At 35.2% G+C, this 17,042-nt stretch overlaps 1 protein-coding gene across 1 annotated transcript in view; it reads right to left on the reverse strand.

Moving 5' to 3' along the window:
- Positions 1 to 2,686: 2,686 nt before the first annotated feature.
- GNAT3 (guanine nucleotide binding protein, alpha transducing 3) overlaps positions 2,687 to 17,042 on the reverse strand; it is a 45,215-nt gene continuing 30,859 nt past the window's right edge. Inside the window, exons 5-8 of the mRNA XM_006774917.1 lie at positions 15,669 to 15,797; positions 6,367 to 6,496; positions 6,026 to 6,179; positions 2,687 to 2,913 (exon numbers count right to left, since the gene is read on the reverse strand). Coding sequence (XP_006774980.1) covers positions 2,723 to 2,913; positions 6,026 to 6,179; positions 6,367 to 6,496; positions 15,669 to 15,797 — 604 coding nt within the window. The 3' untranslated portion in view covers positions 2,687 to 2,722. The remainder of the gene's footprint in view (positions 2,914 to 6,025; positions 6,180 to 6,366; positions 6,497 to 15,668; positions 15,798 to 17,042) is intronic.

A 17,042-nucleotide genomic window follows, 5' to 3' on the forward strand; every position in this document is an offset into this window, starting at 1 on the left:
GGATTCAGGCACAGTCTGAGTCAGGAAGAGAAACCTCAAAGAACACAAAAGGAAAATATCAGTATAATCACATTTGAACTTTAAATGAAAACCGCTAAGACTACTTCTTTGAGACACTATAAATGCAAAAAAAAAAAAACACACACAAAACAAACCTAACTGTACAGTTAAACATTGAATTTTCTATTGAAATAGGTGTTTCAGTTCTAAACAACTTGAACATTTCTAGTCTCAGTGTGTGTTTCTTCCAGCTAAAGCATCGCTTCCTATATTTTCCATTTTGTTACTATTTAAAAATTAGCCCAAAATGCTGTGCATCTGCACCAACCATTTTTTTAAAATATATTTTTGTTGATTTTAGAGAGGAAAGGAGAGAGATAGAAACATCAACGATGAGAGAGAATCATTGATAGGCTGCTTCCTGCACGCCCCCTACTGGGGATCAAGCCCGCAACCCAGGCATGTGCCCCTGGCCAGAACCAAACCTGGAACCCCTCAGCCCACAGGCTGATGCTCTATCCAGTGAGCCAAACCGGCTAGGGCATGCATCAACCATTTTTAATTAAAATTTTAATGTAAAATAAAACCTAGAGTCAAATTTAAGGTTGCAATCATTAAAGAAATAAAGCAAACATCTATTTTATATTTTCTCTATTAAACATTTCTGTTTAATAAAGATTTTTTTTTAGCATAGTAAGTGTTTTTAATTTGGAGGAAGATTTTAATTTCAATCAGCATAGGAATAAATTTAAGTTGTTTTTATTTGTTTTAATAAACCAAACTTACCTCTAATTATAGATTGGTCATTTAGCATTTTTTTAAAGTTCTCAGATTATAATATTTCATAAGTAAATATTGATGCCTGTCATTTTTTTGCACAGATTGAAATTAGTTTTGCATTTTTAAAAGACAAATTGAACCGTTTTGTACCCAACCCTTTCTACCTGTGTTACCTAACAGAGGAATCCCAATGGTAAGCCAGAGTCAAAATCTAAATAACAATAATAGTAACAGTTCAAAAAGTATCTTAATCTTTTCTGGAAAATTCTTCTCACCCTGAGGGAAACAAACAGTTTAAAGTAGAGTAGAAGGAAAAAAGACAAAACACAAGGGAAGAAATAATAGCATTTGTAATCTTAATTTACAATCTCATAGCATGGAATATCTCCTAGCAAAATGTTGGGCTGTTGTCATATAGATGTTGTTTTTTTGCCAAAAAGTTTTATTGAGTGCCTGAACTAAATATATTTTCATGCTTTTGTTGTTGTTGTTCTTGGTATCTTAGGCTCCTTAAAAATGTATAGTCAGCACAAAAATTTAAAAATAGTTTTTCTGAGACAGATTTATTTATTACTGCTTTTGTGGTTTTGAAGATAAACCCAGGACACTCTAATAAAGGTTACTTACTGAGCAGCGATCATCCTTATAGTTTGGAAAGGAAATACGTTACAGAACAATGAAGCAGCAGCTAAATCAAATGGAGCTACAGATTGGCATATTGCTTGATTTATGTTTCCTTCATCTCATCTACATTGTAAACACCTAAGTAGCTATTTTTTCAGAATACTAAATCTCATGCATTGACCTACTATTCTGATCTATATCAGCTTCTTCTACAAGTGTTGAAAGTAAACAATATTGAGACATACTTGAAAAGTATATGTTGTAAATGGTACACTCATTAAAAAAGAAAAGGCATTTTTTTCTGTTCATACATAATATGATTTAGATTGCAGGGCACCAAATTAACTTTTAAAAAGGAGGCTTTGACCATTAGCATACCATGTGACATTTAGCATGAACCATATGGTACTAAGAGAAAAGCTCAGTCTTTCTCTTTTAAAAAAACATCTCCTAATTTACTTGCTCTTTCTTTCTACTTATTTACAAAATATATATATATATACTAATGATAAGACACTGAATTCATTTTCTCTCTTAAAGTCTAAGAATTGACCCCAAACCAAAAATTGTAATAATGTTCCTTGCTGTTCCGGAATAAAATGGGGGAAATGAGCATTCCATTGAGAACTCTTGTTAACAGCTTTACACTGTGTACTTGACCATTCATTGTCCCCTGTTTTCAATCAGCAGAGATAGATGATTAAAATCTTCAATTCCACAGGTAAATTAAGCATTAATACTATTTTCTAAGGAAAAAAAAGGAAACAGATAAAATTGCATGCATTTTCTTGCATATGTAATTTTGCATCAACAAGTGAACATTTCATTCGCAGCTGGCTAAATAGGAATAATGGACCAGTAAAATACCACATGTATCATCTTTGAATAGTCTCTATAGTACAGGCACAGTTACATTAGCAACCAAAATGAATGCCTCTCAAAATCTGGCCAATGGAAATAATATGGATTACCTGGCATTTTTAATTGTTCTATGATTAAAAATAGGCCACAATGCAGAACTTAATTTCCAAGCAAATTCAATGCCAGTGATTTGTACTGATGTAGAATTTCTGATATATACCAGTTTTCAGACCTGAGGACATCAAAGACACCTCATTCTCAATGTCCCACAGAAATAAAAACTGATCCAGATACAGGTGACAATAAATTCAAACTTTGCGTGAAAACTTTTTGCTTTATAATGCTACTTACATTTCTAGATATGTTAATATCTCTTAAAACAACACATCACATAGCACCTTTCCTTTTATATCTTGAAAAACATACATAGGCAAGAATGGAAGGAAAAAAGAGGTTGTTAGAAAAGTCCACAATCTTTCAGATTCTCTTTGATTATTATATCTGTAACTGCATCGAACACAAACTTGACATTTTGGGTATCTGTAGCACAGGTCATGTGGGAATAAATTTCCTTATCTTCTTTTCTTAAATTCAGGTCTAGAAACTGGTTCTTGATGTAGTTCCCTGCATCTTCAAATGTATTTGGCCCTTTTTAAAAAAGAAATAAAACATTAATTGCGTAAGAAATAAAATTATAAATAATATCAGTAAGTTTTAAGATTGTACTTTGTGTGCTTCTAGTTGATGTACTCTGTACTAAAAAGTCAATATTGGAAATTCTCAATTATCTGGGATTTATATAATGCCTACTTTGTGCTGGGAACTATACTTAACCAGTGAGGACTTCAAGTGGCTAATATTTAACCTCTACATCAATAGAGGGGAAATACTAATATATTTACACAACCAAGTAAGTGAGTAATGAAGTCTATATATATATCAAAGTCTGTGTGTCTATATGTGCATTTAGTTTCATATGAACAAAATGAAGAAAAGAAAAGTTACAAAGTGAACTGCAGAATGAGGTGGTATTTGAGCTAGACCTTAAGGAATAGCTAGAAGAAAACAGAAAAATTATATGAGTGAAAAGCAAAAGTGAGGGTGAGAATGGCCTGTACCACTAGACTTCAGGGTCGCGTTGAGAAGTTAATGTGCATTTTGGAGAATTGGGTTTGGTAAAAATGAAAGATTTTCATAAAGGGATTATGGGAAGTCAAGCAGAGTAGGTGGTATGGGCCAGATTATGAGCTATGTTGCTAACTAAACAAAGCAGCTAAAATGAGAAATGTAAGATAGAGAACTATTCTTGACTGATGTTTTAGTAAAGTTAAATAAAGAGCCAATGAAGGCTGTGCTTAAAAGGAAGTTAGACTAGTAGCAGGACACAAAGTGGATCAATTGGGGAAGGCAGAAATAAAATAAGAAGGCTAACAAATACAAGACACCTAAAAGTGACCTACTTGTGGCTTTAGCAGAATGTGCTGAGTGGGTACCTAACACAGGAGAGAATGGTAGCATAAAGATTTTCCAAGAAGGTAAGATTTTGTTTATTATTATCAGGAGAAAAATTCCACAAGGGACGATCTTTAAAACAATGTAACAGCTAAGATTCCAAAACACTGACAACACCAAATGCTGGCAAAGATGTGGGGCCACAGGAGCTCTTATTGCTGATGGGGATGCAAAAATGATACAGCCACTTTTGAAGGCAATTTGTCAATTTCTTAAAAAGTTAAAGTAAGTCTTATCATATAATCCGGAAATTGTACTCCTAGGCATTTCCACAATAACTTATGTACACACAAAAACCTGCACATGGATGTTTATAGTAGCTTTATCCATAATTGCCCCAAACGGGAAGCAACCAAGATATCCTTCAATAGATGAAAGGATACAGAAAGTGGTTTGTTTAAAGAATGAAATATTATTCCACAATAAAAAACAAATGGGCTATCAATCCGTGAAAAGGTATGGAGGACATTTAAATGCATATTGCATTTAATATTGAAAAGTGAAAGGCATTAGAAAATGCCACATACTGTATACTTCCAGCTATATGACATTCTGGAAAGGGCAACAGTATAAAAACAGTGAAAATAACAGGGGTTTCCAAGGGTTGGGGGGCGAGGAGAAGCATGAATGTGGAGCACAGGGATTTGTAAGGCAGTGACAGTGTTCTGTATAACACAGTAATGGCGGGCACGTAACAGGCATTTGGTAAAACCGATAGACCTGTACAACACAAAGACTCAACGCTAATGCAAACTGCTGACTTTATTTATTTATTTACTTATTTATCCATTTATTTATTTATATATTTTATTGATTTTTTTACAGATAGGAAGGGAGAGGGATAGAGAGTTAGAGACATCGATGAGAGAGAAACATCAATCAGCTGCCTCCTGCACACCCCGCACTGGGGATGTGCCTGCAAACAAGGTACATGCCCTTGACTGGAGTCGAACCTGGGACCCTTCAGTCCAGAGGCCGACCCTCTATCCACTGAGCCAAACCTGTTAGGGCGAAACTGCTGACTTTAGTTAATAATATACCAATATCTGTTCATCAACTGTAACAAGACTGTAGCAATGCAAGATGTTAATAATAGGGGAAACGGTGGGAGCTGACCAGCGAGAAGGAGTATATGGGAACTCTGTATTTTCTCTTCTAAACTAAAAACTGCTCTAAGAAGTAAACTCTAGTAGTTAAAAGAAAGCATTGTTGTAAGCCTATATTTAATTTGTAATATTCAAGCCCTAGCCTGTTTGGCTTAGTAGATAGAGCGTTGACCTGCAGACTGAAGGGTCCCGGGTTAGATTCTGATCAAGGGCACATGCCCGGGTTGCAAGCTTGATCCTCAGTGTGGGGCATGTAGAAGGTAGCCGATCGATGATGTTTCTAGCTCTCTCTCCCTCTCCCTTTCTCTCTGAAATCAATTCAAATAAAATAGAAATTTATAATATTCAACACAGAATCATGATATTTAATCATATGATAAATGTGTGAACATATAATTAATATTTATAAATGCAGAAGAAAGATACAAACACTAACTATTGACTAGCACATATAGTTATTTTGACAGAATGCCATAGTCCTCATAACATCTAAGTTACTCATGTATCAAGTAGTGAAATTGCTTGTATTTGTGTATAAATCATAAATATTTCCATCTTACCCAATTTTACTGACAACAGAGCATATAATGGCAAAAAAAAAAAAGTTTCCAAAGGGAAAATAACCCTTCTAGAGAACCCGACATTTATAATTACTGGTTAATAGGATCAGCACTAAAACTCTTGGTCCTAGATTCTAGACAATTAGAAAAAGAAAAGGTGCCACTATTCTCAAATTCATTCATGCTATCCTTCCGGAAATTTAATTCAGACTTTGAGGAGGCACTGAGATCTAATACAGCATCCCAAGGCTTCATTAGGAAATATATGAAAAATTCCAGTTTGAAATAAAATTTACATTCCTATTACAATGTTTAATGTTTGCAACTCATCTGATACATTACGATGGAGTAGCAACACCAGTCTATCTAACCATCTCCTATTTATTTATTAGAGCTTTGCTTTAATGCAGACAAAGTAGGGATGTTTTCTCTTATAAAATTCTTTCTAGTTTGGATCACACACATGACTCAAAATGTACTACAGGCCTCAACCTCATACATATTGCATGTCAAGATCCAGATAAGGAAATATGTATCTATATAAATTTTTACTATTCTGTAGTTATATGAAAATTATCTTACCAGTGTACTCTGGAAAGCAGACACTAAGATGCACTTTGGTGACTTTTTCTTGAAAGAGATCTTTTTTATTGAGAAACAGGACAATGGAGGTGGTGGCAAAGTACTTGTGATTACAGATACTGTTGAACAGGTGAAGGCTTTCATGCATTCTGTTCTGTTTGGTTTAAAAGATGAGAATGTGTAGAATTATTATTTGCAAAATATTAATCTTGGACATGATAAACAAGGATCTAGGAATAACACCTTTGGAAGGCCTTAATTGTGTTGGAAAATGTGGTAGTAATATTGCAAAGTGAAAATGCTTGTTTTTCACCCTGGCCTTATGTTCCTTTTAGACTTACCGCTTCTTCATCTTCCACTAGGACCATGTCATAGGCACTGAGTGCTGCACAAAATATAATGCATGTAACTCCTTCGAAGCAGTGAATCCATTTCTTTCTCTCAGATCTCTGTCCACCAACATCGAACATTCTTAAAAAAATAATAATAGAATAACAAAACTTGCAAATAACCTCCAAAATTCTCATTAAGATTAACTTTTAGAATTTTAAATGGATACTTTTATATCTCTAAACGGTAGTCTTTTGATTTTTATTCATTATAAAATACATCTTCTTTGTCCAATTTTCAGCTCAAGGACTAAAGAAGAAATTTCATCATTTTTTTTTTTACTTCATGCAAACTGTAGTAAAATAAATCACACACTGACTTGGAGCATGTGGGAAATTTAAGGTAGCTTAGAGTTTTAGTAAGAAATTGATTAGCCTTAGGAGATTTTGATCAAAGTTTATATATAGTCTTAAATTAATATAATCCACAAGAAGATTGGAAGCCATCATAGTTCTGATAGTATAATTCCTGGACTGTTTTCTTAGCTCTTCCTACATTCATTCATTCAAATGATTATTGAACGTGATCATGATTGGAAGAATTAATATTGTTAAAATGCCCATGCTACAGATTCAATGCAATCCCTATCAAAATCCCAATGGTATTTCTCGAAGAAATAGAACAAACAACCCTAAAATTTGTAAAGAACCACAAAAGACCCAAATAGCCAAAGCAATCTAGAGGAAGAAGAACAAAGCTGGAGGCATCAAACTCCTTGATTTCAAACTATATTGCAAAGCTATATTAATTAAAACAGTATGATATTGGCATAAAAAGACACATAGACACAATGAAACAGAATAGAGAGCCCAGAAATAAATTCATGCATTAGACATTGTGCTAGACCTACAGCCACAAAGATGAAAAAAATATCCTCACTAGCTTCAAAGCGCTCTCTGTGTGCTAGAGAGAAAAACAAATACATTTTTATAATATTATTTAATAAAATTCTAATCTATAGGGTAGAGTGTGACCCTGAGGGAGGTTTACTTCAGCCTGTGGGATCATGAGACTTACTCAGAGGAGGTGTTTGAATATTTGGTTCTCCTTCTCTTTTTCTATTTTGGCACAAGGCACCAATGTGGACGTGGCAATTCAATACAGAAGCTACATTTTTAATGCCCCACATCCCCTTACCATCCATTTAGATCACATCAAAAATGCAGTTTCTAATTCAACCACTTCTTTCCAACTCTTCCTCTTGGATAAGCCACCAGCATTTCTGACCAGGGCCATTGCCAGAGGTCTACTATTCAATGGCATCTTTTCCACCTTTAGAATCAAACCCAAACTGGTTTAATGACCACTAAGGCCACAGCAGTTTTGGTTCTTGCTTACCTATCCAAGTTCACACCACGTTCCTCTTTTTAATACAGCCCAATCACAAGGTTATTCTTTCAGTTCCTTTAATAAAAACCTAAATTTTGCTATTTCAGGACTTTTGTAGTCTGTCTCCTTTCCATGTGACATGATTCCCCTTTTCCTTATGTAACACTTCTTTCTCAACAGGTCTCAGTGTTAATGTCTCCTCCACCAAGAAGGCTCTCTCCATCCCTCACTTACTTTCTATCACACCACTCTCTTAACTTCCTTTATAGTAATTGTCACAATCAGTCGTTAACTGGTTTGGTTATTTATATGTTTTACATATTTAGTATCTGTTATCTCCCTCATAGAATAGTGGCCTCATGAGGGCAGGGACCTTATCTATAGTAGTGATGGCTATATCCCCGGTGTCAGGCACTATCCCTGATGGCACAATAGACATGCAATAAAAATGTGCTAAATAAATGAGTATATTCCATGTTAATGGCATGGAGGGGGTATTTTCATGTAAAGTGCATGTGTAAGGAATGAGAGAACATGGTGTGTTGTGGATATCATTAAGTTTAAGTCTACTTACTTTGAACCAGAGGTCCTCAAGTAGGACATATCTGATTGTCTCAAACCCTCATCGAGTGAATTGCAATTACCTTTGCTGTGGAGTCTGACCTTTCTCCTCTGGTCAGATGGTTCTGTGTGGCGCCAAACAGGTCACTGGGCAAATTCTCCACCTTTCAGGTGTTTTGTTTCATTTTTCTAATGGAGATACTGTGTTCTAGGTGTTTCACATATTCTCCATTTAATCATATATAAGTACATGATGGATCATTTATTGGCAAAGAAATGTGAAATGTCATTGGGCAAAAATGCATTAACTTGTGGATTAACTTGGTGAGTTGAGGATGGAGTGTACATCACCGGGTTTAAACTTATGGTGGGCTTTGTCAAACTAAATCCACCCCTTGTATTCCCACCCACTCGATTTTCACATGTAAGAACCTTCATAATTCTTGTTTCTTTTTTTGCTCTAATCCTCTCATCAGAGTTTGCTTCCACGGTGGGTATCCTATAAAGGAGAACTAACTAATCACAGAGCCAGGACAAAAGTCACTGGATGAATGGGATATTTGTTCTGTGCGCCAAATATTCAAATTTCACAGTAAGAATGATGGAACCAATTTCCAAGATATCTTGATTAAGTTTTCCCTATTAAACAGGACTTGGATTAGTCCTATTAGCATTTGTTTGGGGCATCTTTTATCTTCTTTTATGGACAATGAACCTATCTTCATCTATTCTGATTGATACTTTCTTTATTTAATCACATTTATATTTTCAATCAGATATATTCAAATTTTGCAAATCTGAGAATATTTTTAATGTGACTTTAGATAACTGCTCAGATTCCCTGCATGGTAACCAAATATTTTATCTCCGAGAGGATAACCTTGTTTCTCTCCTGTTGATATATTTTTTATTTAAAAATAATTTACAGAGAGTCCCTAGTAATGAAAACATTATAGAACTGAAATGTTCATTAGCAAATCAGACCAATAGCTGGAGTTTTGCTTTTATATAGATTTTTCAGGATATAATGTTAGTTCTAAGAAAACTTGCATAATGTTTTTCTGCTGTTGTCATAATTTATTTTTCATACATCACTTTTCACTTTAGTGTTTTCTCTGATTTCAATTTGAGGCTTATTTTAGAGCTATAAAGCATAACATCCTATTGATACAATTTGAAGATTCCCAAGTAGAGCATTTATTTATTATACATTTCACTGAAGCAGTGATTTTCTATATGTGTGTGTGTTTATATTCCATGATGACCATTCTGTGAAAAACAAAGATAAACACAGAGAACACATATACTTGCTGATGAACATTTGGTTTGGGCCAATCAATACGGGCAATTGATCTGGTGAACGGACGTGTGATACAGCTTGAATACCCTTAATTCCCTAAACAGTTAAGGTTACCAGAGTGCCATAATAACAGAGATTGGAACTTGCAGTTCTCATTTTGGGTAAAGGATTTTGTTCTTGTTTTTGGTAATATATATTTTCTTATTAAGTAAGGTACTTAAGCTAGAATTCTTTCTTTTTTTTAACTTTTTAAATGCCTGAAATGTATGATGCGGCTATAAATTGACTGGTCAGGCTTTTAACTCATAGCAGAACATCAATAATTGGTTAAATTGCCCAGAGCATTAATATAGGGCAAGTCATCAAAGTTTTATAGCTTTATATTAAGCAGTTGACTAAACATTTGAGTTTATAGTCTATTATAAATTTTTGAGTTTTATGGGCTTATGGTAAACAATTGGCTAAATATTTACCACACAAGATTATTCATACTTCATATCAGAATAGATTATTATTAATCTGCCCTTTACAGTGCTTGCAAAACCATTATATGACATAGGATAGCTAAAAATAAATAATGCTACTGCAGCTAATTTATTTGTTAAATGTTTTTGTTCATCCTATAAGCATGTGATTCTCTTAGAAAAATTATAATTACTGACATCTACATATTTGTCCACACACAAAAAAATAGATCTAATCTGAGTAGGAATTTATTTAAATTATTTACTTAAAGTATTATTTTAAATTATGAGATTTATTCAAGATACTTGGTTTTAACACAATTGACATAACCTCTTAAGATGGCTACATGACAGGGTCAACAGGTGGATCTGTGTCATCACTACAGAGCCATAGCAAAATGGCCTAATCAAGTCTTCGTCTTGTGCCCTGTTCTAAAAATCAGGGTAGTCACTTGCAGACATAAAGTATATACACAGAGGTCATTCTAAAATCCTTAATTATTTGGGGTTAAAAAAAAAAACAGAATCAAAAGGACTTACAACTATGAGGGAGCCAGGGTCTCTAAACTCCCATAATTGTTAGTATCATTATATACTTTTTGCTAAGTCTGTGTGCATGTTTGGAACTTAAAATACCCACCTTGTAATTCTCTAATTATTGAATAGTATAATTTATAAATTCATTAAAATAAGTTCTATCATTAGAATAAATTACACATTGTGTTCTATAACTTATTATCTTGGTAATATTAACCATAAACATAACTTAATCAAATAGATAGTATACATGAGTTATTGCTCTATGAGACCTAATAGAGAATAACAAAGCTAAGTTGAAATATAGCTGCTGGGTAGACACCAAACTCACTCCTGAGCTAAGATGAATCTTCCTCCCAGAAATTAACACAGTGCGCATGACTCAACTTCAAATTCAGGAAAATTATAATTTATTTTATATGATATCCATTCGAATGTTGAAAATAATTATATTAAATTTAAAATACCTCAAGCTTTATGTTGTAATATTTTCTGACCTCTTTTCATTGACTTCTGTATAGTTTTATGTTCTGTCAATTGTTTTTTAATCATGGAAAGTGACTTCTCTATAATTGTTTAATAAATTCTGATAAATCTGTAAGTTCTTTGTCGTGAGGAATTATTTTACAAAAATAAGAGGTCTCGCATTTGCATTCCATTTTCCATTTACACAGTATTTTAACACCTGTAAAGGTAATTAATTTTATCAGTTTGCCAGTTGGCGTTCTGGTTTGATAAGAACTCTAAGGTAATTTCCATTAAATTAGGTGATACATGAAAATGATACAGTACATTGGCAGAGATAATTTTTCATTTTGAAGTTCCTGTTTAAAATTCCTGAATACTCTAATTTAATATTTAAAGTAAGTATTTGGTTTTTAAATAGTGATATGATAATTTATGGTATGTGAATACAAATCAATGCTAATGCACTATATTTTAATACCTGGGCGCTTTCTGAAATAAATTGGAATATACATTGTTTTTATATTTCCTGTTTGAAATACTACAAAATTTTAGACTACAAATGCCTGTATGCTTTTAGATAATCTTACTCAGCACTTCAAAAAAAGGAAAAAAGGTGACTTAACTGTGAGAATTTATTAAGGGATTAATATTGCTCTGACTCAACTTAAAAACATATTTAATTGATTTTAAAGAATCCCTAAATCCCAGCTGGTGTAGCACAGTGGTTGAGCGTCAACCTATGAACCAGGAGGTCACAGTTCAATTCCCGGTCAAGGCACATGCCCAGAGTGCAGGCTCAATCCCCAGTGGGAGTTGTGCAGGAGACAGCCAATTCTCTCTCATCATTGAGGTTTCTACCTTTCTCTCCCTCTCCCTTCTTCTCTGAAATCAATAAAAATATATTTTAAAAAAGATTTCTATAAAAAGTATAACTGTGTTCTTTAATATTTCATAGTAAAATTTAAATATTTTGTAGAGAAATTTCCTGCATTCTCTTCCTCATAGAAGATGCCTTTAATAACTTACCCTCTTGAGTCAGTGAGAAAGAAAAACCTATTAAGAAAAGAACTGAAAAGTGGTTTTAGTGGATGGCAAAGAGGTAGTAGTTGTGTAGTGTAGAAATTCCTATCCTATATAATAAAAGCCTAATATGCAAAAAAGAAATGGAAACGAAAACTAGGTGAAAGACTTCCCCAAGATCATATATAGAAGTACGAGAAATGTGATTAGCATGCACACATTTCTAATTTCAAAGACTGCACTTCTTACACTGCATGTCACTGATGGGCTATGGATAAATTGGGATGGAAACTATTCTTTTTCTACAATGCATCTGGCATGTGCTTCTTCTAGTCTTGTCAGTCATTCATACGTCCCTTCAGAGAGAAGAGGGGAAGGGGAATAAAATCAAATGACAGCCTGCTGGGGGGATATCTCTGAGCTGGCAGCCCCGATGGGACTCGACGGACCTGTGCTCCTAAAACCAGGGCACATGATTGCCAATGAGCTCACGAAACCTCAGAAGTCATGTTTATTTCCTGGAACACCTATTTCACTCAGAACTAAATATAAATATTCATAAATTTATAAAGCAAATATTCTGAGTAGTATACATTTGCATTTTAAAAATAACACAGTGTTTTAAATATATTTTTTCTCACAATAGGCCTCTCCAGGAAATGAACATGACTTCTGAGGTTTAGTGAGCTCATTGGCAATCATGTGCCCTGGTTTTAGGAGCACAGGTCCGTCGAGTCCCATCGGGGCTGCCAGCTCAGAGATATCCCCCCAGCAGGCTGTCATTTGATTTTATTCCCCTTCCCCTCTTCTCTCTGAAGGGACGTATGAATGACTGACAAGACTAGAAGAAGCACATGCCAGATGCATTATAGAAAAAGAAGAGTTTCCATCCCAATTTATCCATAGCCCATCCATCAGTGACATGCAGTGTAAGAAGTGCAGTCTTTGAAATTAGAAATGTGTGCATGCTAATCACATTTCTAGTACTTCTATATATGATATATGATCTTGGGGAAATCTTTCACCTAGTTTTAGCTTCCATTTATATATATATATATATATATAGAGAGAGAGAGAGATTTCAGAGAAGAAGGGAGAGGGAGAGAGAGATATATAAACATCAATGATGAGAGAGAATCATTGATCGGCTGTCTCCTGCTTGCCCCCTACTGGGTTATGAAGCCTGCAACCAGGGCATGTATCCTCACCGGGAATCAAACTGTGACCTCCTGGTTCATAGGTCAACGCTCAACCACTGAGTCACGCAGGCTGGGCTTACTAGTAGCTTCCGTTTCTTGGTGTAAAGATAATGTACATAGCGTGTTTGAACTAGTGCTTGTATTCATCTCGCAGGAGTTGACTGTGTGCTCACTCTGTGCTAGCCATGCTGATAATCACAGAAGATAGAGCTGTAAACAGACACGGCCCTTGGCCTCCTAGAGGTCAGAGTGTATGAGGCAGAAACAGAAACAGAAAGAGTGAACTGATAAAGAAACAGTTTCATATATTGGTTTTTCAAAAGAAAAATAATGTAGTTTAATATATCAATGATAGGACGGCGGCTCACATCGGTGTAGCTATTAAGTGCTGTTTCTTTGCAACTGTACATGAGTGACAACATGTTGGTCAGTTGAAATTGGACGTTGTCAGGTTATTTACACCAAGGAAATAATAAAGGGCCACAGATAAGCCTTCCCTGTCTCCCTGCCCCCGAGAGCTTGTTCTTATACGTTTACCAGCACACTGCTGGGTGTAGTAGTGACAGGGCTATGCAAGGATGATTAATAGATAGGATGGTCAAGGCTCGCTGAGGAGATAGCATTTGATTCGAGGACTTAAGAAGGAGCCAGTCCTTGCTGACATCCAAGGTCAGAACATTTTAGGCAAAGAGAACAGCAAGCACAGAGGCTCTGTGCATTGAATGTTTGACGAACAGCTATTTATAAAAAAAGATAATTTATGATGGTGCCTACCTATTTCTGAGAAGATAGTAACAGACCAGGGTTTCTGAGAATGACCAGGGTTGCGAACTTCTAGGTGTTTGATACGTGACATTAATTTTCATAACTGACTTATGAACCAGACAATCTGGGGTCTGGGGAATTTTATTAGCTTATGTAAGACATGCTAACATCAAGTGATAACTTTCTGCTAGGACTTTACAATAAACTCATCAGGCAAGTAAAGAAAAAGGGCCTTTGTTTCTTAACAAACGCTGTTCTTTAATGGAGAACCTGGGGGTGGAAACTTGGAATAGACTCAAGGCTTATACCTACCTTTTGTGTTTCAGTGAGAAATGTGGAGAGAAGGGAGGAGAGTAAGAAAGAAAAGGCAAGTGTGCCAGAAATGCTTTGAGAGACCTCGGGCAGGCAGAGGACAGAGCAATTGGAGTTGAGCTCCCGAAGGAAAACCCCAGAAACTAGACCACAGATCAGGAGCCTGGAGAAAGTAGTTGCCAAAGAGGAAATACCCCACAGTGATGACAGGACTGCAGATAAGCTTTGCTTACCACCTAACCGACAGGGATGTCAGTCCCAGTCTTTGCGGGCCTTTTGCCCTGGTTTGCTCTTTCACTCACCTTTCAGAAAATTAACTGTTTGTGGGCCTGAGATTTAGGGATACATTTTGAGGAGCTTTCTTCCACACTAACTTGTAAATTATCCTGTAATAACTATTGTAATTAGATATTGTGTATTACCAATTTTAATACTTAAAATGCCTTAAAATATTTTCCCACTAAAATGAATTTCCCCCACAAGTTAATACAAATAATTAATGTCACTTTTTTTTCTAGTTTTTCTACTTTTCAAAAATATTCTTATTACGGCATGCATGAATGACTTTATTAATTATACTTTACTGACTTTTTTTCATTACTAAAGGATACATGTAGAACCTGGTTTTAATGCTTAATCTTTCACCTTATCCACAATTGGTAGGGAGAGCTGCTTAAGTTTCCAGGGACCGTTTCTATCACTACAATAGGGATTTTTATTTCTTGCTATCATAGAAGTGTTTTCCTTTGGTAGCTCATGTCCAATTGCAATAGAATTTCTAAGATGGTCTTGATAACGCAATGACAATGAAACGAATGGGATCGTTTTCATAACCAAACCACACTTATAAAGTAGGCCTTGCTATTCCAGTAAATAGCATCATATTCAAACAATTCTCTTCTCAGTTATTTGCATTTTTAAATTAAGGAAGTAAATTCATAAGAGTACTTCAAGCAAATGGGAGGGTTGGAAGGCAAAGGAAATAGGACCTCCAGCACCTGTTGCTTAAATGTTATTTAAATATATTTTCTTTTTTAAATGGGATATCAGTTTCAAGTACGAGGAAAGTAAATTCTAGCTCCCACCTGTTCTCGGAGGGAAGGATGGAGCTCAGGATGAGGGTCCATGTGTGAAGCTATAGGCGGGCAGGCAAGGACAGCGGGAAAGAAAGTAAACTAGGCCTATGAGCATTCCCAAGGAGTCACTGCCCTTGAACACGAATTAGAGCTTTTCTCTGTGCAGAAATATTGAGCGTGACATGTCGTTTATTAATAGTTAAAAAATATATTTGCTTATACCTGAAATGCAGGTCTTTAAAGGAGAATTGAGTTTCAATGATTCCTGTTGTTTTCACTCGAGAGTGTAGAACATCTTGCTCATTTGGGACATATCCAGGAGCTGTTATTCTGTCCAAATCATTAAGGTAGCTAATAAAAACAAACAAAACACAATAGCATATATATATATATCTTTAATTTTGTAAATGATTTTTTATTGTTGTTTCGAGTCCATTAAACTTATAAAAATCCAGATTGGTGGTTTTCAAACTCTGCTCATCAGAACTCTGAGAGCTTGGTGGCAAGGATGTTTGCATTGTGCTGAGTGTGGTACACAGCTGACCTGTGGGGGTAAGGACACTTTTAAAAGCGGATAGATAAATGTTGCCTTTGCTTGTATTTTATAAGGTATAGGTGATATACTTGCCGGTGTGTAAATAGACATTTCAGAGGAAAGTTCTCTTTATTAGACTTACATCATCCCAAAAGGTCACCTTGTAATTGTGATCACTAGACTAGTGTCAAAATGTTGTAGTTTGTATTTAGACACTGAATTTTAAGAGTGCTTGATTTTAACATCATGATTTGAAAGTTGTTGTGTTGTTTCCCATGGATTTTTCTAGCTTAGGATTCTGAACAAATTTCACTAAGTTCCATGACTGTATCCACTTAGTCCAATAAAAGAAGAAATGTTTGGCTTTCTTGCTTGTCCGCAGTGGAACTAATTCAGGAAATTGCTGACCCACCCCTGAGCCAGTAGCACTCCTGGGGACAGAAAGCTGAACCTACACACTGTACCCACTTCTACTTCCTCCACTCTTCCCTCAGGGCATCAGTGTGGTGTGTCACTCTCTTCTCTGGAGGCCACTTTTCAAACCCTGCTATTACCAGGATGATTCTATTCTCTTTCTGCTCACGGTGTCTAGGAGTGACGAAAGGCAGGAAGAAGTCTGGCTAAGCCCAATGCTCTATAAGACGAATCTGTTAGATTAGAGGAAAGAAACTACTCTTAGCTTCATCCTTGAAACCAGATCCTAAAACAAAGTGTTTTATTGCTTTAAAAACAGTTGAAAATCACTGTTCTAGATTTTTGATACAAAGCAGCTTAAAAAAGCAAAGCTATTTATCACTGGTTAAAAAAATAAATCCAACAGCAATATAGATATTTTATTCCTGAAGGGTCTTTCTCCTTTTACACGGAAATAAACTTGGAATTGGCAAAAATGGGCCAAGGACAAATAGACAATCACAAATCAGAAATACATATATGTAATAATGTGAAAATATGTCACTCTGTTTTATTCTAACAGAGTTTAATTTATCTTTAAAAATGAGGGAAAATAAAGATATAACTATGTCAGAAGGAAGTATTGGAATATTTTTCTAGCTTACCTA

Source organism: Myotis davidii, unplaced genomic scaffold, assembly GCF_000327345.1.
Source record: "Myotis davidii unplaced genomic scaffold, ASM32734v1 scaffold125, whole genome shotgun sequence".
Lineage (NCBI taxonomy): Eukaryota > Metazoa > Chordata > Mammalia > Chiroptera > Vespertilionidae > Myotis > Myotis davidii.